The sequence below is a fragment of the Sinohyriopsis cumingii genome, chromosome 18, assembly GCF_028554795.1.
Source record: "Sinohyriopsis cumingii isolate HCF-2022 chromosome 18, ASM2855479v2, whole genome shotgun sequence".
Classification (NCBI taxonomy): domain Eukaryota; kingdom Metazoa; phylum Mollusca; class Bivalvia; order Unionida; family Unionidae; genus Sinohyriopsis; species Sinohyriopsis cumingii.
The window spans coordinates 100,266,190-100,290,306 of record NC_142978.1 but is presented as its reverse complement, the minus strand read 5'-3'; the positions used below and the strand labels follow the sequence as shown (position 1 = coordinate 100,290,306).

At 36.7% G+C, this 24,117-nt stretch overlaps 2 protein-coding genes across 3 annotated transcripts in view; both read right to left on the bottom strand.

The window, feature by feature from the left end:
- Positions 1-412: 412 nt before the first annotated feature.
- Positions 413-5,231, bottom strand: LOC149777588 (uncharacterized). The gene is made up of 2 exons (XM_089942216.1): positions 2,618-5,231; positions 413-1,963 (listed from the first exon to the last, which is right to left on the bottom strand). The coding sequence occupies exon 1, from the start codon at positions 5,229-5,231 to the stop codon at positions 3,945-3,947; it is 1,287 nt and encodes a 428-aa protein (XP_089798342.1). The 3' UTR covers positions 413-1,963; positions 2,618-3,944.
- Positions 5,232-5,291: 60 nt separating this feature from the next.
- LOC149777587 (uncharacterized) overlaps positions 5,292-24,117 on the bottom strand; it is a 47,065-nt gene continuing 28,239 nt past the window's right edge. Inside the window, exons 1-4 of one of the 2 annotated variants that reach the window (XM_089942218.1) lie at positions 18,618-18,841; positions 8,183-8,291; positions 5,930-6,395; positions 5,292-5,584 (exon numbers count right to left, since the gene is read on the bottom strand). In XM_089942218.1, the coding sequence (XP_089798344.1) occupies positions 5,292-5,584; positions 5,930-6,395; positions 8,183-8,269 (846 nt within the window). In that variant the 5' untranslated portion in view covers positions 8,270-8,291; positions 18,618-18,841. Of the gene's footprint in view, positions 5,585-5,929; positions 6,396-8,182; positions 8,292-18,617; positions 18,842-24,117 lie in introns of those variants that run through there. The other variant, XM_089942217.1, reaches the window with a different exon arrangement.

Sequence of the window (24,117 nt, the reverse complement as noted above, 5' to 3'; positions counted from 1 at the left end):
TGCGACAAGATTTTCTAGACGGTCATCGTGGTAGCCATATTGGATATTAGACTGAGAATATTTTCATTTACGAACAACTTGACGTAAAAGTCCTTTCAATGAAAACCCCATGCTGACATGTTCATTCATTCTGGAGAAAAAGGTAAACAAGATTTTCAAGATGACGATAGAGGTGGCCATATTGGCTGTCTGAACTCGCCGTTTTCATTATCAATTAGCACTAGTTTCATATAGGACCAGCTAGAGCATGGGATGAAAGTGTGCATAACGTAACAGGGCAATGCCTCCTAGATAAGGGGGGTCAGCAATAACGAATTTGTGCTAACGAACCGAAGGACGATAGACGAAAGACCATCCCAAAAGCTATTCTGGCCAATGACCATAGGAGCAAAAACAAGTCAAGAGGCGCTATCTGATTTATTTATTTTGAAACATAAGATTGTATTTCTTTTACACAAGCTATAATCACTATATGCATTAAAATACTGGAAACACTATACTGATCCTACGCTGAGCTGCATTTTTCTTGATTTTTTTTAATCACATTCACAACGAAACAACTTTTTATATCGAACTATCGCAGATGATAGCGTAAGTAAGAGTACATAGAGATACAAGTTAGGGTTTGTTTCCACTGACACATCGCTAATGAATAATCTTAAAATGCAAAAAATAGAAAATAAATAAGTGTGATTTTTCCCTTTCAATAGTTTTGGTGGTTTTCAAATTTTAATTTCCATTCGTAAGTTCACACAACCTAGGGCAACACTGCTTTTGCAAATGACCGTTTTAGCACTTTCTTTACGGTGCCTTGACCGACTGTATTTTACCTTCATCCAAGACGTGAATCGCTGCTACACCAATTTCTTTCATAGATGATATAAATCATAGACCTAACAACTAAATTCCCATTAAAGCAGTTTTTAATTTACATTGTACTATGTATAATATAAGCCTCATTAACCACTATGACTCGTTAATTTAATTTATGTCCTATGTTAATATCAGGCTGAACATACAATTGTCGTACCATATTTGTGCGTATTCGGTTTATTATGAATGTTACTGCACAGATTACGGATAAATATGAACTCGTTTGCTTCACTAAACTCTGATCCAACATGTACTTATCAACTAAAATGAATACGAATTTATAGGATTTTAATCAATGGCAAGACAAGGTCATAGATTCAGAGATAAGCATATATGTACATTCTATCTTAATTTTTTTTCTCCAAATCTCTCTTTACCATCTTCTCAGGTCCAAGGGAGACTTAATTTAGTTTAACTCTTTCTAACTATATCATTCTCTCTAATGTCGCACACATCTCTCACTGGAAATACATTATTAGTATCATTCTCTCTAATGTCGCACACATCTCTCACTGGAAATACATTATTAGTATCATTCTCTCTAATGTCACACACATCTCTCACTGGAAATACATTACTAGTATCATTCTCTCTAATGTCACACACACCTCTCATTGGAAATACATTATTAGTATCATCATGCTGAGATCATTTGCTTTCTTCTGTCACACCAGTACAACATTGTAACGTCGCCCTCTTATAAAGAGGGGTGGTTAATTGGGTTTGACCGGCGTTATCCAGAGGATGACCTCCCTCGATATTATAGCCCGGCGGGAGTGAAATAAGAACGAATTCATACCGGCAATTCAAATTCAAGTTAGACTATATAAGTAGAATTAAGCAGGTGTGTCCAATCTGGATTGATTACATCATCATACCTAGAAGCGGAAAGAGCGCAATGTCCACGATTGATTGCATCACCTTCATTCGCTTTGACCGTATATCATCGTCTCCTAGTTCATCCTTCCTAAACTCTAGGTTCTGCCCCTTCATGAACTTCCTGGTCCTTTATTCTGACCTCGTCCTTCTTTCTTCCTTTTCCCGTACTCCTGTCTTCGGACTGTCTCGTTCTTCTCTCCGAAAGCTGTTCCTTAATGACAAATTTACCCCATAATACCGTATACCTTCTGTTCAGAGGCACATACTACAATTCACTTAATCGTTATTCAGAGCATGTGGCTATCCACAAACCGGTAAATTCTGATTTATTACGGTAGGACATTGACCTCGCTTTCCAGCGGTAAGTCTTAAATTACCACGTGAACGACTACTAAGTATTACCGTATTAATTTACATATGCTACTACATGTTCGATTACTGTTGCATGAAATTCGAAAGAAAGGTAACTCATGGCATTCCTTGACTATGAGATTATCCAAGCATTACAAAATCAGATATAATTAGATAAATATATTTAACTCACGATGACCTGCATTGTCCTAACAACAAAAAAAGTTATTTCATATAACCATATGAAATCTTACACATATGAACATTTAGATCGCATGCAATCAATTCTACCAATGAACTAATAACTATAATTAAAAAGGTAAATTGCATGACAATTATATCATCAACACTTTCAATGAAACTGAAAAAAATAAATTGCGTAACATCTCTAGCATCAAAACATTTCCATGAATTGAATAAACGATACATAATATGAAACCTAGTCACAGCAAACACATTTGCATGAAACAAACAATCAAACAATAGAATATTACGTGAAACTAAAACTGCGTACCTCGTCGCTGTTTTTCTTTCAGGACCTCCGCGTCCTTGCACTAAACATACCTTCCTTTTACACGACGACCAACTGGTCCCTTTTCTTGTTTCACGAGGAAAGTACTAATCTTTAGGCTTCCACGGAGTCGAGACAAAGTTTCCTCTTCTAGGAAATTTCCAGACTAAAGAATTTACACTAGGGTCGTCACTTTAAAGTCCGATTGCTCTACAGTGTACGCCCTAATTTATTCTACCCAATCGCAGGTAAGGGTCCCTAATCTTTCCCAGAGAAATAATTTCTTTCATCAGATTTAGACAGCTCAGAATCTTTATACGACAGTGCGTGACAATTTTCCCTTTGAAAATATGATAAGTGGACATAATTTCCTAAAAAGCGGTTAGGGTTGGTAGCTCAAATGTTTACTTCCTAAGGACCGAGTTAAGATACCCCGGTCATTTTCACTTGGTCGGAACTATTGTTCCTTTGAAGTTTACACTGACATGGGAGGAGATGAACGACGAAAGTTCGAAGTGACCTTTCACAAAGACTTCTATGGCTTAACTGTGATAAGACTTAAATTGCTAAGTGCATTCAACTTTACAATTTTCTGTAATTCAGAATTCGACGATTCACATAGTCCCCTCTTTAAAAGTAAAATCAGGGAGTTTGCTCTCCGAATTTTGAAGTTGTATTTCCCAGTTGTTGTTTACATATCCTGAAGTGACCCCTTCACCTCAGAATTAATTAGTCTACTCTGACAATCTGCTCCTACATTGGCGCTTTCATTAATGTAACGCAACTGAACTTGATATTGCTGGAGAAATAATGACCATCTCATTAAATGTCCATTTGTCAGTTTAGCTTGGGCCAAATAAGCGAGCTGTTCGTGGTCAGTCTCCAGAATAAACTTTCGCCCCTACAGATAGCGCTGGAATTTAGAGATTCCAAAGATAATCGCTAGGCATTCCCTTTCGGTAACAGAATAAATGTGCTCTGCTGGCGATAACTTTCTGCTACCATAAGCAACTGGAAATAAGTTCCCATCATGTTCTTGCAGTAAAACTGCACCAAGACCTCTGTCAGAAGCGTCGGTACGTAAGACAAAGTCCTTTATCACGTCCGGTAGTCTCACTACGGCGTCTGACGTCAACCTATCTTTCAACGTCTGAAATACTCTCTCACAATCGTCTGTCCACATAACCTTTGTCGGAGCCTTCTTCCTTGTCAAGTCAGTCAACGGACTAGTAAATCATTTGAGTGTCTAAACACATGCATTGCTAGAAGCTATATTATTTATCGAACAAGGAAGAATTCCAAAGTCTGATTCATCAACATTTGATAATGTTTACTCCGTATTGGGTGAAACATTTTTCATATTGCACACTATACTATCTATTGCTAACCCTCTGGTTAATGATGGTCTCTGGGATTGAAGTCTTGTTTGTTCTGATGGTGTTACTGACATTTCTCCCGATTCGTTTTCAGTTTTTGCAATAGAATTTCTTCTTTCCGTATCGAATAAATCTGAGTCACTATCATTAGTAACCGTGTACGTCTCTTTGTTTTTACCATCTGAAACGTCCTCTTCTTCAGTCTCTGTATGTGTCTTTATCTCAAACCCAGTTCTTTCGCCGCATTGGTTTACTGAGCAAAATACTTCACTCTCTTGGCAAGGTTTGTATTCCCCTCGGTTAGAGGTCGGAATCGACGGAATGTTCCGAAATGTAATTGTGTCAACTGTAGAAGATGACGTGGTTTTGTTTGATTGTATCTGCCAGGGGGCTCTGTGTTCAGGAGTCATACTCCTATCTCCTCCGTCTGACATGTCTTTCTGCTGGTCACTAAAGTACATTAAGCCCGGATGAAATACTACTTGACCACAATTTTTAAAACTCTCGCCTTCACATATCCTGGAATTGTTATAGTGTGTAGTTGTCACACAGTCTTGAAAAGACGTTCTTTTGGGTGGTATTTGAGAATCAGGTGTGTCACTGTGGACCATATCGCGTGAACTTGGAAGACTGGAAATAATACTAGTTTTCGGACAATTCAGTGATGAGTATCTTTCAGACATTCCATTATTAGAATTGCAAAAAGATTTCGTAGCCGTTTCCGTATTTTCTCTCTGACGTTTGCTTTGGTGGAAAGCACGACGCCTTTTGTAAAACCATGCGAACTCTTTTCTTCGAAGACACGACGTTCTTATGCTATTTGCTTTGTGATTCCATCCAAGAGAAATATCAGAGTAGGAACTCCATGGAGAATAAGACGTTGTACCTGAAGAAGAAACACGTGGACCCGTTCTTATCGATAGAACAGGTCTGGTCTGCTTTGTACGCAGTTGGTTTGTGCCACAACTACATTTCAAAGTGGATAAAACTTGCCTGTCACATTTCCGAAGCTCTTCTCCAAGATAGCGATATTTTGATTTCTTCTCAAGAGCATTTATCAAAGTTTCTACCAAAGCATCTTTACAAACGCAATGTTGGAAAAGATGACACAATTCTTTCCACAACTTATTTTGACAGCCAAATGACCACCTACAGTCTGACGCGCGTCCGTACAAGCTATCGGGGATTAGGTCTTTCTCATACATGATATCAGCTACATATTTTATGTCAACATATGCCATTACCAGACAAATAATGCATCTCTTTTCAACATTACCATCCCGCTTCAGGTCATCATACGTCTACCACACTTTGTCTACTTCCTCTGGGTTGAATTTTCTCGCATAGTCCAAGAAGTGTTTCATATCACAGAAACTACGCCCCATAATAGTTCGTAAAAGCAGTCTAATTTGATCTTCCCTCTGCTCATTTCCCCTGATACGGTTATTCTCGTTGTCTGTGAGGCAAACTTCCCCCAAAATATCTGGTAATTCGCTTTCACGATACGGAAGAACGTCTACGAGAAGCCTTAGATTCTTTTGAATTGCCTTTGACAGACAATATCGGTTATCCAAGTCTGATTTTTCTGCTTCAGCTGTAGAATAATGAATAGTTTTAAAAATGATGGTATGAAGAGGTGGAACATGGTATAAAAAGTAATGTACCTAATAAGAGATTGTTGTTGGAGATATTTAAGGAAAAGAATATATTTCAAGTTTACCAACTTTCTGACTAAACATAACTAATACTTCTCGTTTATAGTAAAACAGGCGAAGAAAGCATGATAAACCACACTGTACAACCCTTGTATAGGAATACGTAGATTACAGATTTAAGCAGCATTTGTTCGATTTTATCATATAAAGATGCTTCTCACAAATTCCACACGATAACAAATCCGAAACAAATAATAACAACACAGTCTCTTATTTATGCTTACTCTTTTGAATTAGCGATATGGATTCATTTTGTACTTCTGGACCAGTTCCATCTTTTGGACTTTGATCGCAAAGAGGAAACTTAATCTCCCTTCTTTCGTCCGTCCTTCTGGCCAAGTGGGATGGATTTTCTCTCAAACTTAGATGATTGCTATAGGGACACTTGCATTCTGTTTGATCGGCTGACCCATTCAATAATTGGAGTTGAGCATCTGTTAAACCTGGATTAGTATAAGGAAGTTTCGGTTCTGTTTCTTCAGCAAGGGGTAGTTTCAATGAATCGGAGCCATCAGGTCGAGGTTCACATAAACTATGGCATCTAATGGGATGAGTTGAGCAACGACAATCAGTGTTTGTACATTCTTCATTCAGTGAATGGTGCTGTTTCTCCCAATTTAGAAGTTCAGCTACGATAGTGTTGAGTTGCCGGCATACCATTTGGAGGGGATGCATTATGTTTTCCTGAAACTAAAACGATTCGTGCTTATTTTCTAAGTTTTGAATATAAACTCAACAACAGTTTGACACATCTGATATTTTTCAGGTAAATCCTAACAAATTATCCAAGTCATACACTTGGAACATTGTGCGAGTCCTGATCTTCATGTTTCGTTCATAAGCATGTAGAAGATGTTAAATTTGATAATTTTTAAGAGCAAATTGATATTAGGGATTTTGCAGCACGCTGGAATTTTGAAGAATAACTGTATAAAAAAGTGGCACAAGATTTTTTCGACTGGCATAAATATCAAAATATAAAATTGTATATGTTTCATTTAAAGCGGGTAATTGGGAGCATTCTAGAACCTAAATTCGACCATTCAGCAAGTTTTTAAAGGGAGACAAATACGTTATTTTTGTGGTGGACCGTTCACAGTTGAGGAAATTAATGATAATAATAAATACTCCCATATTAATATAAAAATCGTGTATTAGCAGACACAGAAAGGTTTTATTGCGGAAGGATTCCAAGATTTATATTTAATACATTTTTAACAAATGATAAAATTTTCTCAATCTTTCAATGACGGGATAGAATGTCCAAATTGTGGATTATATCATGAGGTTTTTAATACTGTTTTAACATTTTCAAAAATGATCATCATGCAACTTTTCTTTATTCCATACCATTTTTATTTATTTATCTAGATATCCGGAGAGGCTGTGAACTAATATCCGTTGTCTTAATTTGTTTAATTTTTGCGTGCTTTCAAATGGGACTCCATAATAAATGGGGTGAAGCCTGAAGGCGTAAGATACTTTGATGAATCATGACAAATCGAGTCGGAAAATGATGCCACGAATTTACCATTGCTATGGTGTCTTTTAATTTGTTACAGTTAAGTGTAAATTTTTTGTAAATATCTAATGTTGCTTCGATGTGTCCTGATTAAAATAATGCTTCAAAAAACGCACTTTTAGGCCAAAAATGTAATCTGTAAGATCAAATTATTAACTAATATAAGCGTTTACAACTCGCAATTAAAATCTTAAAAAATATCCCATTTGATCTGGCTTGACAAAAGTTATATTATCTTAACGCACACACTATGATAAATTTCTTCCCACTTTTAAAAGAAATCAAGGAGGAAGGGACAAAGAAATATGTGCACTGAAACGTTCTTACTTACTGTATGGTCTTACAAACGTTCTTACTGAATGGTCTTACAAACGTTCTTCTTACAAACGTTCACCGCTCCGATGGCCTAGTGGTTAGAGCGTCCGCCTCGGATGCGGGAGGTCGTGGGTTCGATCCCCGGCCGAGTCATACCAAAGACTTACTAAAACGGTACTAACAGCTGCCTCGCTTGGCGTTCAGCATTAAGAGGTTAGTGTTAGGACTGGTCGGCCCGGTGTCAGGATAATGTGACTGGGTGGGACATCATGCTACATGTCTGCGGCATGATGCCCCAGTGCTAGACATCACTATAAACTGCCACATTGCAGACATCGTAGCGATATGACTGAAAAATTGTTAAAGCTACGTTAAAAATCCAAATCACATCACACATCACATTACAAACGTTCATACTTACTGTATGATCTTACAAACGTCCATACTTACTGTATGGTCTTACAAACGTTCTTACTGTATGGGCTTACAAGCGTTCATACTTACTGTATGGTCTTACAAACGTTCATACTTACTGTATGGTCTTACAAACGTTAATACTTACTGTATGGTCTTATACACGTTGATACTTACTGTGTGGTGTAACAAACGTTCTTACTTATGGTATAACAAACGTTCTTACTGTATGGTCTAACGAACGTTCCACTGAAAAGGTATCGGTCGTATTTGCTGTTGTTTGCCGAGCCTGAAACCCGGAATCTGTGTCCATATCGTCAGCATGTACCTGAAAACTGGAAATCACTTAAATTATATTAAATCACCACATACGGAACGAATATAGACAAAACAAATTAAGCTCAAATGGATAAAATAAAAATTTGTGTGGTCGTGTAATCTGCTTGTTAGCCAGGATAAAAGCGACCACGCGCAGAGAAATAAAGAGACTTACGAGACGGTAAAACCTTGCCATTTTGTTATTTCATTGATGAAAACACAATATACCAGTATGAAAAACTGAACTACATGTATGACCAGAACACAGTCACCTCGAACATTCTAGGTTGCTCGAATCAGCGCTCATGTCCCGGAATAATACCTGTATAACAAATGAACATCACTAACCACAACTTCTGATTTAACAAACGAACATCTCGTGTACCTTTTATTTTTTAAAGCGCCGTAAGAATATAATAACAATCTGTGGAAAAATCTACGTTTGTTGAAAAAGCTGAAAGACTGCTAAATGTACAAGTAGGGGTCTCAAAAAGGTTAATGGTATTCTGGTATTTCATTGATTACATAAAAAGAATTATATGAGCAAAACCTTTAATTACCTTGGTATCCTTGCACTTCAAGCAACCAGATATATATATATATATATATATATATATATATATATATATATATATATATATATATATATATATATATATATATATATATATATATATATATTGCTCGCATATATCATTATTTACTTGTTATCACATTCTGTTGTTGGCACACAGAATATGCATGTCATATTGCACACACACACACACACACACAAACACATATATATATATATATATATATATATATATATATATATATATATATATATATATATATATATATATATATATATATATATATATAACAAAGTCGGCCACAGCTGTGTGTCATTGTGCAAATCCCTGGCCTTCGATGTATTGATTTGCGGTCAAAATCAAGCCAACCGACTACCAAACCTAGTCACACATACAAATCATCAAATTTGTATTATACAAACAATCACTCAGGAATATATCTATATTGATTTAGAAAGTGTGTCTATCATACCGAGTCATCGTGGTAGATGTGTTTCAACTAAGTATATTTGTTATATACTTTAGCATATAGTGTTATTTCTGTACAAGGACATGCTATATCCGGGATATTATTTTAAATAAGACACAGAGGAACTAGGAACCACGGCTAATATATGATGTTCACGTAGACCGGTTGCTTTTCCTTTTTAAGTTTTAGCCCTACCGGTCATAAACCGGTTGCTTTTCCATAATAAGTTTTAGCCCTACCGGTCATAAACCGGTTTCTTTTCCATAATAAGTTTTAGCTCTACCTGTCATAAACCGATTATTTTTCCATTTAAGTTTTAGCCCTACCAGAAAAAGACCAGAAGAAAAATTCATAATTTATAAAGTCGTAAAGAAAATTATCCATGAGTGTTAGTTTTTAGGAATTTCGAGCGTATCGTTTGTACAAACGGCTTATTAAAGATATAGAAAACATAAGGAACAAATTCCTAAATGGGTATCAATAACTGTTTATGAATAAAAAATAATCTTCATGAATAGTCGAGATTAAGATAGTGAGCCCCCACAGTATGCCACTTAAAGCATGAAAGGATAAATGCATGTTTTCCCCACTGAAAGTAATAACTGATACACAAATATGTTTCTAAAAAGTGGTTTTACTCTTTCAATCTAGATGAATCAGTTTTAATGCCGTTTCTCTTTATACATCTTCACCATAGCTATCATATTCGTTGGAATTTAAAAGCCCGTCCACTCAATAGAACAATCTTTTTTCAATCCTGGTGTGTGTGTGTGTGTGCGTGTGCGTGTGTGCGCGCGCGCGCGAGTGTCTTCGGTTGTCTCGTTGTCAGGTGTCGGCAAGATCCGTACCACAATACACCATCAAACCGACAAATCCCACAGACTACATTATTTTGCGGCTAATGTACCCTTTCCATTCGTGTCCCGTTTATTAATTTTTTTTGTTGTTGTTGCACACATCCAAAATTTGTAAAGCCCGCTTCACGAAATACATTATGTTCTATTCTAAAAGAAACGTTGTCAAGCGACCTAACTCACGGAAAGTTGATGTTACTAACAGAATGACAATTAAATTTGATAAATGAACTATATATATATATATATATATATATATATATATATATATATATATATATATATATATATATATATATATATATATATATATATATATATATATAATTTTCGTGCATTTCATAGCTTATTTCACCTAGCAGAGAATATCAAGCAGCATGACCTTCGTGTTGATAACTGTACAGTTATCTATGTAATACTGGGCAGTAAATGCCACACATTCTAAATTTAACATGTATTAACAAATGGTAATGGCTTCCTCTCCAAACTCGCGTATTTCAAGGAATTTCAATTTGCGCTAAACGAATTTTTGTTCTTCCTTATTTCTCTGTCAGTTTTATATGAGCGTCACTGAACACGATGTATAAAAGCAACATTATGTCGGTTTGCTTTGGACATGACATGCTTACAAAAATCCAACAACAGGTGTAGTTTAACATCCTAGCATCCTGTTTGATTAAAACTGGCAAGACTGACTTAACCAAGTCTCGGTGACCTTGGATATTCTGGGTATGACCTTGGTATGGTACATATATTACACACAGGACGGGGATGTGTCCATGAGCAAGGCACCTTACTCCAATTGTCAGAAAGTAAAAGACCGAACAGAATTTTAGTCTGCATTTATTTATCAGGAAAATATTTTCCATCTCGGACATTAAAGATTCCACGTCGGATAGTAAGGACCCCATGTCGGATTAAGGAATCCATGCCTTAAAAAGCGAAGACCAGAGGGAACAGAGTGCTGTTGTACAACTTGACACCAACCGACAAACTACGTTGAATCTGGAGAGGGGCCGGCAAACAAATCAGGTTAAGTAGACATGCTGGACAATTAAAGTAGACATGCTGGACAATTAAAGTAGACATGCTGGACAATTAAAGCTGACATGCTGGACAATTAAAGTAGACATGCTGGACAATTAAAGTTTGGAACGCTTCTTGTTTAAATGTACCGTTATCAGAGTAAACGGAACTGCTAATTGCATGTTAGGACTTTGAATTATTTTTAAGCAAAGGTGTATCGTACTATTTGTCTTGTACAATTTTACTTTGTTCATTTAATGAATAAAATTGTTACATTCTGTATAAGGGAGTTCGTGTTGTTCTATTCAACGTCTCTGCTCATGTCTCCATGTATTCAATCCATTAATTTCATATTTTAATATTCGCTTGATCCGGGGTATAATACCGTGGTCGACCATCCTCTAGACATCGAAAACCACCATTAAAAGATAATAAGCCACCACAAAGAGCTGCCATTTAGCATCCTGTCTGATGTTAAAGTGATAAGATGTACCGTTACTTCTGTTTTCGCTCACCTCACGGATACGTAGGATATAAATGCAGTACTACATGGCACACACTCATATACATTCTCTCTCTCTCTCTCTCTCTCTCTCTCTCTCTCTCAGCTCGAAATTTTAAACGGTTCTTGTTAACTCATTGTCATATCTCATTTATAATATAAAAACAAACTGGTTTATTTCCCTCCAGTCGTGTATGCATATACCATGTTTTCAGAATGTAACTTTACTATAGCTACTCGTATTCTTTTGAATCGGCCCATCCACACGGCAATGCTAGGTTGTTTAAATATGGATGTACAAACCTTTCGGTTTATATTCCGTTCCTGTCCACACGGTAAAGTAGCTGTATTTTTTAAACCCTCTCTTTTGTGGCTGCCTTTCTGTATTTTAAGATATTTTGGGGTTAAGGAACCAATTTTGTTCCAAAACCTGAACGATGAAGCTTCCAGAAGGCTTCTGTTGCTCAACAACAGAACAGCGCATTCAGTACCTTTGGTTCCTACATAAAGCTTGAAAGACCTTGGTAACCTGTATACAGGCGTGGACGCTTCTCCAACTTGAGGAATTCGAAACTCACATGACCTATCAAAATTCAAATTATTATTGGAAAATCAAATATGGCGACCGTAATTAAAATAAGAGGTACGTGGAGTGGCGTGGTGTGTGGGAGTTCGATAAAACTGGATTGTATAACATATGGATAAGAAGTTTATTTAATTGAGCTGTCTTATGTGCCGTATTACATCCAATTTAGAAAATGCAAAATAGCACGAACTCTCTATGCTGAATAATAACCGTACGTGACACATTCTGAGCAGAATACATACCTACCTATAGACGGCTGTAGCTTCCTCTGTGCACCCATGTACCTCAACTATTTTAAGTATCCGTTGAAAACATGTTTCACCCCTATTTTCACCCTCATTTCAAAATATACAGTAACTGGGACATGATTCATTAAATCACCGTTGTTATTATCCATTCAACATGACATGTTTATAAAATCCAGGGTTTGGACTGATGAAGCTTGATATCCATTCTGGTAGAATGTACCGTAAACACTCGTTGTGTCTTCGTTCACCTCTTGGCTACGTTGGATATTCCGGATATGTGAATAGTGCATGTCATTTTTTTCTGTCTTTTAGGTTTCAAATACACATCCAATTCTAAATTTACCAGTAGGTGTTTATTCGCCTTATGATACATATGTTCATCTAAATTTGGAAAATCTAGCGGAGAAGATATTGGAGAATTGGAGACCAACATCGGAAACATATTTGGATGAATCTAGGCTTTCATAAAATAAGCCACTCTTTTGTAAAAATAAATATGGTATTTACTCTAAGCTTTTTGGGTCTATGATATTTAGGTGCCCAGACGGCAGGGCAATCTGTATTTCTTCAAGTCCTCTTTCTCTTGGCTTTTTTGTTATACTACATGAAACGTTTGGGTTTTCATAACTCTCTTCTTTTAGTTAACCTCACTTCTTCAAATTCCATTCCAAAACCTGAAACATGCGACCTCCAGGATGTCTGTGTTTCTTAGTAACAGGAAAATCAACACGATACACTTGGTTTATACACCGAGGTCTGTACACCTTGCTTGAGTGCATTATGGTAGGTTATTCCACTCAAATGAGCAAGCTGCTTCAAGTTCTCTTACTTGGTTTGTAGGGGCCTCGACTGGCCGAGTGGTCTAAAGCGCTCATCGTTACGGATCACTGCCATCTCACTTATGTCTGCGTGAGTTCGAGACTCGGGCTCGGCCAGTGTGGGTATGTGAGAAAGCTTGCCGTAACTTCTCGTAAGTCGGTGGTTCTTTCCCCGGTTTCTTCCTCCACAGTTAATACTGGCCGCCATCTACAGCTTATCTTGTGCTGAAAAATGGCGTTAAACCCTATAACAACAACAACAACTTGGATGGTTTGGTACTTTACGGTACAGCGAAAAAGAAGAAGGTTATTCAGTGCCGCGGGGTCACCGCCATCTCACCTCTGTCTGCGTGGGTTCGAGTCTCAAATTCGGCCAATGTGGGTATGTGAGAAAGCTTGCCAGTAGCTTCTCGAGGGTCGGTGGTTCTTACCGGGGATTTCCCGGGTTCTTCCTCCACCATTAATACTGGCTGCCATGTATAGCCTATCGTGTGCTGAAAATGGCGTTAAACCTTACAACAACAGCAACAACAACAACAGTGCCGCGGCAACTGGAGTACAGTTCAGTTTCTAATTTCATCACTTTATCAAACACATTAAACAGATATGATAATCCAATCATTTTCCTCCATCAGTATTACAACCAGATACCTCCACAAAAGAGGATAGAAAGTCTGACTTTGTTAAAAACTTCAGGTATTCCAGCATGTATAATGATAAGAGTATTGTCATCCTCATTTATTTTTATAGTTAATTGATTTGATCCAGAGACAAAGCTTACAGACATTACTAACTGGTGAAAACCCGCACACGTACCTGTCTACCTTGATTGGGCAAGAAAGACAAAATAAAAAAATAGAACATTCTTTTCTAGCACATTTAAGTAGAGGTAATAAGATACTAACCAAATTAGTGGTATTGTTTTTTTCATTTTCGAAAATCTTTGTTTTAAATCTGCTTGAAAAGCCCCTATCATTGTCCACGTCTAGAAGCTACATATTACTGGATGAAAGTCAGATGTTTTCAGACACAATGGAGTGACAGCCATCGATAAATAGGTCATGCATACTATCATGACTATGGTCTTAAAACTAAGTAATAGAAAAGAACGAAAACCAACAAGTTTTGTAAAATTCAGCAAATAATTTATGTCCCTAATACAGATTAGAAAAGTACTTACAGCATTACGAATTAAATCCCAAATAGTCGAAAGTTCATTTCTAAAACAAATTAAGTTATAATTAGACAAGGTCTGTTACTAAAATTATAATAAAATATAGTCACGATGCATCTACTCACCGAATTTCATGATTCTTGGTAGGATAGTATGCACTTAAATGCAAAAAAAAAAATCAAGTGACCATGATATACGTGCAAAAACTTAAAGCCAGTGAAACTTGAAATATAGGTCACTACAAGCCTCTTGTTGCAAGAGTTTGGAAGAAACAGAGATGCATATCTATACGAGTTTCACGATTACAGCATGAACAGAAATGATCAAAATATAAAATTTTACCCCAATAATGAAGCATAAAGTAAGGTCCATATTGAATTAGTGAATTGAGGGAGTACTATTTTTAATGACGCATTCCCAAGTTTCTTGATTTTACAATAACAGAATCCATAGACCATGCCAAAAATCCAAGTGATCACGAGATAAATGCAACCTAAGCCAGCAAAATGTGAAATGTGGATTATAATGACCTTTTTTGGTACGAGTTTTGTACCAAAAAAATAAAGCATAACGTCAAACTGAACCAAAGTTAGATCAGTGTGAACTATGGGTCACAGTGACCTATTTTAATACAATGTGTAGTATTTATAAAGATGCATCCTCTAACCATGTTTCATTATTCCAGTTATAGCAGAATTATAAAGTAGATAAAACAAAACAATGTAGTCATGAACAAATTGCCAAAACATGCGCCAGCAATGTGTTAAATGTAGGCTGCAATGACCTTTTGTTGTAAGGTTGTGCCACGAACAGAAATCAATAAAATCACCTGGTTTGGTCATTATGGCATATATATTGCTTTAGGCTGAAACCGAGGCAGTAAAGTATTAAATATGGGTCACGGTGATCGTTTTGCGATGAGAGCGTATTATTTATTAAGGTATACGCCTACATCAAATGTCAAGAATCTTGGTATAACAGTATGCATACAAGTTCCTAAAAACGATCTGTTTCTGAGCTAAACGCAAAAGCTTAATCTAAGCCAGTAAAATGTGAAATGAAGGTTACAGTTAAATTATTTTGCGGTAATTGTTAGTGGTAGTAATAGAGACGAACACAACCATCCAGTCTGATGATTATAGTTTAGACAGAACTTGAGAAATAAATGTAAAACAAAATTTAACAAGATTTCAAATCTTCATCTTGAGGTCTACAAAATAATCACACCCACAGAAGGAAATTCTAAGCCCATTGTGCACATAATATCCCCCACTATATCTCAGTAGGTAGAATGTTAACAAAAGTCCATGAAGGATTAAATATAGGTCGCAGTGACCTACTTTTGCGATGAGAACGTAGTACTTATTAGGATGCCTTCTTTCACTAAGTTTAATAAATCTATGTATACCAGATTATATACGTGGTGCTAAAACCTATTTCGTCATGAACTAAACGCAAAACTTAACCTAAACCGTTAAAATCTATAATGTAGGTTGTAGTGACTTTCTTTTCTGGTAACGTATGGTACCTATAGAGATGCTTACAATTATCAAGTTTCATGATTCTAGCAAACACATCGCTTCAAAATTAAACGTAAAGCACAATTTTATCAAAAATCAGTGAGGCATTTTATATATATATATATATATATATATATATATATATATATATATATATATATATATATATATATATATATATATATATAACGTTTAGCGCATTACTGGCTATATTATACAGGGTACATGGGAAGCTAAATGCTTTTTCCCTGGACACAACGAGGCAGCCATCCCAGACTGGCCTGAAAATATTTAAATTAGCAAGTTTAGATTAGCAGAACTTTTTAATTTGTTTGACACGATCTTGATAACCTGGTGTAGCTTACTCAGCTTGAGTCAACTGAACTACATTTTCCATAGGACTGGTTTATCTATGCAATATTGGATATGCTACACACTTTGGACTGAATACGTACCTACAGATGGTTGAGGATTATACTTTGTACAGTGTACTTTGGATTGAATACGTACATACAGATGGTTGAGGATTCTACTTTGTACAGTATACTTTGGATTGAATACGTACCTACAGATGGTTGAGGATTCCACTTTGTACAGTGTACTTTGGATTGAATACGTACTTACAGATGGTTGAGGATTATACTTTGTACAGTGTACTTTTGATTGAATACGTACCTACAGATGATTGAGGATTCCACTTTGTACAGTATACTTTGGATTGAATACGTACCTACAGATGGTTGAGGATTCCACTTTGTACAGTGTACTTCAACTACATTCATCTGCCTTTAAGAACTCTTCTTCCTTTATTCTCAGTTATTTTTACATGCACAATGATTTGAACCTGGTCTGTTCAATTATCTTTAGGTTATTATTCATTGGACATGACACGTTTATAAAATGCAAGGCTTCGACTTTGCCCCCCCCCCCCACACACACACATTGGTTTCCATTTGTCTCACATAATACAATCTTATACGTTATTTTAAAACTGGGAAACGTAGCTCTGTGATGTCCACGTAAAACGATTTATTTTCCATTGCATTATTTTTTAAAATATGACAGTATCGTTCGACGCCTCCAAAAACTAAACAATATTAAATTCGCATCCCGGCCGAGAGTAAGCTTAACTCGATCGCATATTTAGTCTTGCGAGTCCTCCACGATGCTTTCCCGTGCAAGATGAGTTCACGCGCTCATCTCAAGAAAGATGAATAGTTATGCGATCCTTAAGAATGACATGTGAGTGGCTGCTAGAACGGCCCATGTCGTTGTATCCATCATCGAAGCTGAGTAAAGGCACTCTGGTCTAGGGTCGGTCCTAGGACGGCGCTGGTCTCATTAAAAGTTATGTGAGCGTGCAGCTTTTACTGCGTCAACTACTCTTCCTCTAGCCCTGACTCAGACCTCCCTTAGCCGAGTATGAATTCGACGGCTTTTCCAATTTTGGCCAATTTCGTACGGGTCCTTTAGCAAGTAAACATGCTCCATATATTCGTCCTCAGAGGCACTAAAGAAAAGTTTGTGCAACGAAGACTATGGATGGAGGAAGGATATGATATCCCCGTCGTACAAGATAAGGGCCTTCGGTCCAGTCATAACGGTTGATGCATGTATTTTCAAGATGCGTCAGTTAAATGTTAACGGCTACTAGTAGTTCTGTGTAGTTCAAAACGTCGACACAATCAAAGGTAATGCGGTTATCGCTTGAGTAATATAATACACGCTGCACCTTTATTTAAGCACCTTCGGTGCGTGTGTAACGCCCAACCTGATTCGGGGAAACTATAACTGATAACACCCATCACCAATTCAGGTCATTATTGGGACTGAAACAAAGTATCATCAAGCATAAAAGTCGGGGGGGGGGGAGACAGAGAGTTAATTGCAAATTAACACTTTGATAACTGTTAACTGAGTAGTAATTCAAAAAATTGAGGCAATACTTAATAACACTCTGCAAGAATACGAAATGAGCAGCAGAGATGTTTATACCTCTTAAGCCGGGGATCAGAGCCATTAAAATTACATATCTGGTGCATGGAAAGTTCTGATATTGTTGTATATTGCGTCGAATTTGGTCCAAAATTTGAGATACCTTGCAGTGTAACATTATTACCCGCCTTAATAATAAAGTCACTAAATATATGTACTGCTTCCGCCATGTCTGGATTACATACCTGACCTACTTAATTCAAAACTCAATTTCAAGCAAGACGCATCACTTAAAGTTTTCAAAAATATTTTAAAAAGGTTCAAAATGTTGCTCTTTCTAAAAATGTACGTGTTCAGGGTGCATTTGGCAGAATAAGAGGATCATGTACATATTAAAATGTGCGCAAAAATAATAATAAGATCAGATATGAAAGATCTGGTGTCTTTGCTTTGCAGAGAAACCAATAATTCCATGCAAGAAATAATCACGAATACAAAGTATGGTGCAAAAATAGACCCGTTTAGGACTCTTGGTCAAATGTCATTTTCCGAAACCTGCTTAGAGTGATCCCCCTTGCTTGAGCATTGCTCTCTTATATGTTATTAAATGTAGCGCATTATGAACAGTATACATACCACACGACGGTTGTGATTTTCTCTATGTACTACCTCAACAAATTTCAATATGCGAGGAAGAAATATTTCTTCTTTTTTTTCTCCACCAGTTTTTATATGGTCTTTCACAGCAACTGAAAGACGAGTCATCACATCACCATTATGTTAGTATCCATTGGACGTGACTTGTATGTAAAATCCACGGCTTCCACTGGTCAAACTTATCATCCTGTCTGGTACAGTAGACCGTAATCCTCGCATGTATTCGTTAACGGGGTTAGGTGCGACATTCAGGATGTAATGAATATTATACAGCACTCGCACAGAATAAGTCGACTAACGTGCTATGACCCTGGGCACGTGGCATCATTCACATAGCATTGCCACGATTTGGCCGTCCATAAATTAGGTATCAACATGTTTTAAGTGGGCTATTATTTTAAAATAAGAGACATACATCAATATTGAATCCTAGCTGATATATGACGTACACCGGTTCTTCTACCATTTCATTTGTTTAAATTATTACGGTACATATATATTTATGCAGAAAGTATACAATTATTTTCCTGCTTTTAGTTTTAAATCTACATTTTGTTCTAAAGTGACGAGATGGGTGGATATGTTTCCTTGCATCTTTCAAAATTATAATGAAATAATATCCCAGAGTGGTTGCTTTTAGAACTTTTGGGAAAATCATAGTTGCGATTTATATCATTAAAAAAAAAAACAGTAGCCCACAATGAAAAACTTCGCGAAAATAGCACGATTCGGAGCCCATAACTTCACTTTGGTACAACGCAGAAATGTCAATGATGGCTTGATGGATAGAAAAATATCTCATGAGTAAAACAAGTCATTTAGTATGGTCGTGTGCCTTTAAAGATGGAAATAGCAGAAGAAAATCGAGGGTCATGGGTGGAGCGAAGTATTTGGAAGTTCCGTACGTTCTCTCTTATATATTATGATAGAGAGGGTCTTATGTCACAATGGGTCATGGGGGTAATCTAAGGTATTTTTGTCACTCTGTATGATTTTTTTCCTTTAGATGATTGTTTTTTTTTTTCTTCTTTTCTTAACATCAAGCTCGCGTCGAGCACCTGTGATGCAAACTGTATTATTCGATTTATCTTTGTTTGGCTTGCTCGGCCGCGTGTTATTTTAAAACCAACGAACCTGCATGCGGATGACATTCACATATTGGGACTTTTTTTCTTTTGCGCGTTGTCAATTTGATGTATTTGACGAAAGTCCTAATTTGTGCGTATTTGTGTATGTCTGTATTCATGTAGGTAGGTTAGTATATTGTTCTACTGCTAGCGTATGAATCCACCAGCTAGTAGTAGGCTTCGCGAACCTTTGCTTTTAGGAACTATTTCGCGATCGTGTGTGTGTGTGCGTTTCTCCATTTGCGAGCGAAATCAAGTTGGTTACTTATTCCTTATTTCTTATTCCCGATACAATAAGGAATAAGTAACCAGTTACTTATTCCCGATTCAAATATTTTCACATACATTTGAATACTTATTCCTTATTCACACCAAGTTTTTTTATCTATTCATTATTCCCAATTCAGTGGGTAATTGGTTACCACTTAGTTAATGCAAATGAATGCCTTTTAGGGCATGCATTGGTGTAATTGTAACATGATTGGAGAAATACGAGTGCTATATAAAGCTAAACATAGACAGATCACGGACTATATAGAGGAATGGTTTAGGATATTGATAGGAATACGTGTTTTGTAATTTAATATAGGATTAATTATTTGTGTTAGGCATTTGGGTTGTGTCTTGTATTAATATTCGGGTTCGAAAAGCTTATTAATGACTCAAGTAAAAGTGAAACCACAAAAAGCCATACAAGTGTGAAATTGGAGATTTATCTTGTGTGGTCGTCATGTCCTTAGAGGAGAACAATGTGGAGTATTTACGAGTCAAGAAGCCTTCAGTTGACTTGAATATTGTCTTGAAGTCCTTGGAACTGGGGAACTTAGCATACTTGTAACCGATTTCCAGAAATTGGGGTTATAAAGGGGAGTGGAAGACAGGTAAAGCACATGCCGCAAGAAGATGAGTGGAAGACAGGTGAAGCACATGCCGCAAGAAGATTATATCTTAATTGTACAGTTTGGTCGTTAAGTATCATCTTTAAAGAGATCTGACAAGGACCCTTCTTGACATGTTATCTCTAGAGGATAGTGTAGTAACGAAAGAAGTCCTGATGATGGAGGTCTCGTATGACACATACCGTAGGATTATAACATAGACCCTTCTTTGACATTTTACCTCTAAGGGATAGAGGTCCATCCACGAAAAATGTCCTGACGAATTTCGTCGAGAGGAAACAGTATAAGGGACGCCCTATGGGTACCTGGTGTTACCTCACCCCCACCTCCGTAAAACCCGACAAAAACAACAACACGCAAATATTAATATACTGTATCGATAGTTTGTACTAATTAAACACCTGCTAAGAGGATTCTGATTTCAACGTCTCCTGCATATTATCTAACTAGGTACACGGTCTAACAGTAGAAAAAGTTCCTGTTTTATTTTAAATTCGTTGAGGCGATTTCGAGAAATCTACTGCTAGATGAAGGTCGAGTAAGACACATGCCGTGAGAACATTATATCTTTATACCTTGTTGACATGGAACCTTCTTTTATATTTTATCTCGAGGGGATAGAGTCAACTCTCGAACGAAGTACCGACGAATTTCGTCGATAGCAAGCCGCGATATAAGGGGCGTCCGATGGGTACGAGGTATGAAAAACACACATAAATTAATAGACTGAATCAAGAGTTTGTACTAACTGAACTTCTGATTAGAGGATTTTGATTTCGACGCCTGTTGGATAGCACCTGATTAGGCATCCGTGCTAAAATTAAAAATTAAATAAATAACTAAATACGTTGAGTCGATTTCGAAAAAGTCGCGACCACATAAAGGCGGTCGGGTACAACACATTCCGGATGAAAATTGTATATATTTTGGCCATTAAGTCCCTTCTTTATAGAGTTTGTCATATATCCTTGTTGACATTTTATCTTTAGGAGGATCGAGTCCATCCACGAAAGAAGTCATGACGAATTTCGTCGAGAGAAAACAGGGAAATAAGAAACGCCAGATGTGTACCGGGTATGGAAAAACACTCAGTTGTTAATAGAATGTATCAATAGTTTGTACTAACTGACCCCTTACTTAGAGGATTCTGATTTCAACGCCTTTCATAAAAGTATATAAACAGGGCCCCAGTCTAACAGCAGGAAAAGTCTGGTCATTACGTCCCCTCTTGAGAGATTTTACATGGACTTTTATTTGATATTTTATCTCTAGGAGATAGAGTCCATCCACGAAGGGAGTCCTGACGAATTCTTCAAGAGATAGAAAGTCCATCCACGAAGGGAGTCCTGACGAATTCTTCAAGAGATAGAAACGAAATAAGGTGCGAATGGTAAGTACCAGGTATGAAAAACACGCATATGTTAATAGCTTGTATCACTGGTTTGTACTGATTGTGCTCCAACTTAGAGGATTATGATTTTAACGTCTCTTGGAGAGTATTAAATTAACGACCCGTTCTAACAGTTGGAAAGTTTTGAAGAAAATTCGTCGAGCCAATTTCGAGAAATTAGCGGTTTGATAAAGGAAGTCAAGCAGAACACATGCCTTAAGATTATATCTTAAGTTTACTATTGGGCCATTACGTCACCTCTTTGTACTCCTTTGACATGGACCCTCCTTTGATATTCTATCTGTAGGGGATAAAGTCCACATACGAAGGATATCTTGATGAATTTGGTTGAGAGAAAACGGTGAAATAAATGGCGCCTTATGTGTCCCAGGTTTGAAAAACACACAAATATTATTAGATGGTATTGTTTTTATTAACTGTACTCCAACTTAGAGAATTTTGAATCCAACTGTTCCTGGACGGCGTCTAATCAGAGGTGCTCGACGCGAGCTTGATGTTGAGAAAAAAAACCTAATAATCTAAAGGACAAAAATCATACAGAGTGACAAAAATACCTTAGACTACCCCCATGACTCGTTTTGACATAGGATTCTCTCTATCATAATATATAAGAGAGAAGGTACGGAACTTCCAAATATTTCATTCCACCCATGACTCTCTATTTCCTTCTGCTATTTCCGTTTTTAAAGGCACACAACCATACTATATGGCTTGTTTTACTCCTGAAATATTTTTCTATTCATCAAGCCATACTGACTTTTCTGCATTGTACCAAACTGAAATTACAGGCTCCGAAACGTGCGATTTTCGCGATTTTTTACTCTGAGACACGTGCTTGTACATGTGAAAACCGGTGACAAGAGCTACATGTACTATGTTTACGACACTATGATGCATCCCTTCTTGAATCACAGAACAGTGGTAGATGCAAAAGTAAGTTTTTACTTACCAATAACTCGATTCAGCTTTAGGAATCCTGTTCCATGCAAGAATTAGACATTGTCTTCTTTACTGCACAGACATCGTATACATGCGACTCTCTTTTCAAAATAGGTAATCTATGCGGCACACACGTCAACGCCGAAATATGATTGGCTCAAAAGGTTATACTTATTATCACATGAGCACGGACTTGTCTCAGACTAAAAAATTTAAATTTTCAGCTACATTTTCAAAACGAGTAAAATATTTGTCTGCTTCTTTTCTCTGAAAGGGGGTAGTAATATAATATTATTTACAAGATCAAAACTTAAATTTGTGTTTAAAGTGGAAATATAATTTTCACTTGCCAGCACCATTTCTTTTATTCTAAACTGGTATTCCCTATCTTTCTCTCGTTCTTTCTTATTTTGTTGCATTTGCATTTGTTCTTTTTGTAATTGCATTTGTTTTCTTCCCCTCTTTCCTCTCTCTCTCTCTCTCTCTCTCTCCTCTTTTTCATATTGTAACTGAATTTGTTTTTCTTGTAACTGCATTTGTCTTTTTTTCTTTGTTTCTTCCGCTTTTAATTTCGTTTGTTTTACTCTTTGTTCTTTCTGAAGCTCCACCTTCCTCAACTGCAATTCCATCTTATATTTTAATTCTAATTCCTTCCCTTTTATGTCAGACTCTGATACAGACTTACTGATCGAAACCAAAGCATTTTTATCCACAAAAAAAGAATCAGATTTACAAAACAAACTCCTAGAATAATCCACGATTTCAAGTTCGAGTACCGACGAAGAATCCAAGATGGAAGGCGATGACGTATGCTGTATCCTGTTCAATGTTGTTGTCAACAGTTCCTTGCAGAAACACAAGAAATAATCCTCCGGTTTTTAAAATCCAAATAATTTTTTTCAGAAATGTCGTTGTTCACGAATTCTGTATGAGCACAACAAATATTTCCCAGAGAAACGAATTAATCTTTTAGAATCCAAAACTAATCTGAAGAAAAATTAACATATAATTCAAAAACTGGCTACAACAGAAGGAAACGATTTGACATCAAGCGTTTTCAAGCCCAGACTGTGAGATCGATCTCTAAGCATCACTATTTAAAC

Excerpts from the sequence above, each read along its gene's own strand:
- LOC149777588 (XM_089942216.1), bottom strand. The coding sequence starts at position 5,231 with ATGGCATATGTTGACATAAAATATGTAGCTGATATCATGTATGAGAAA.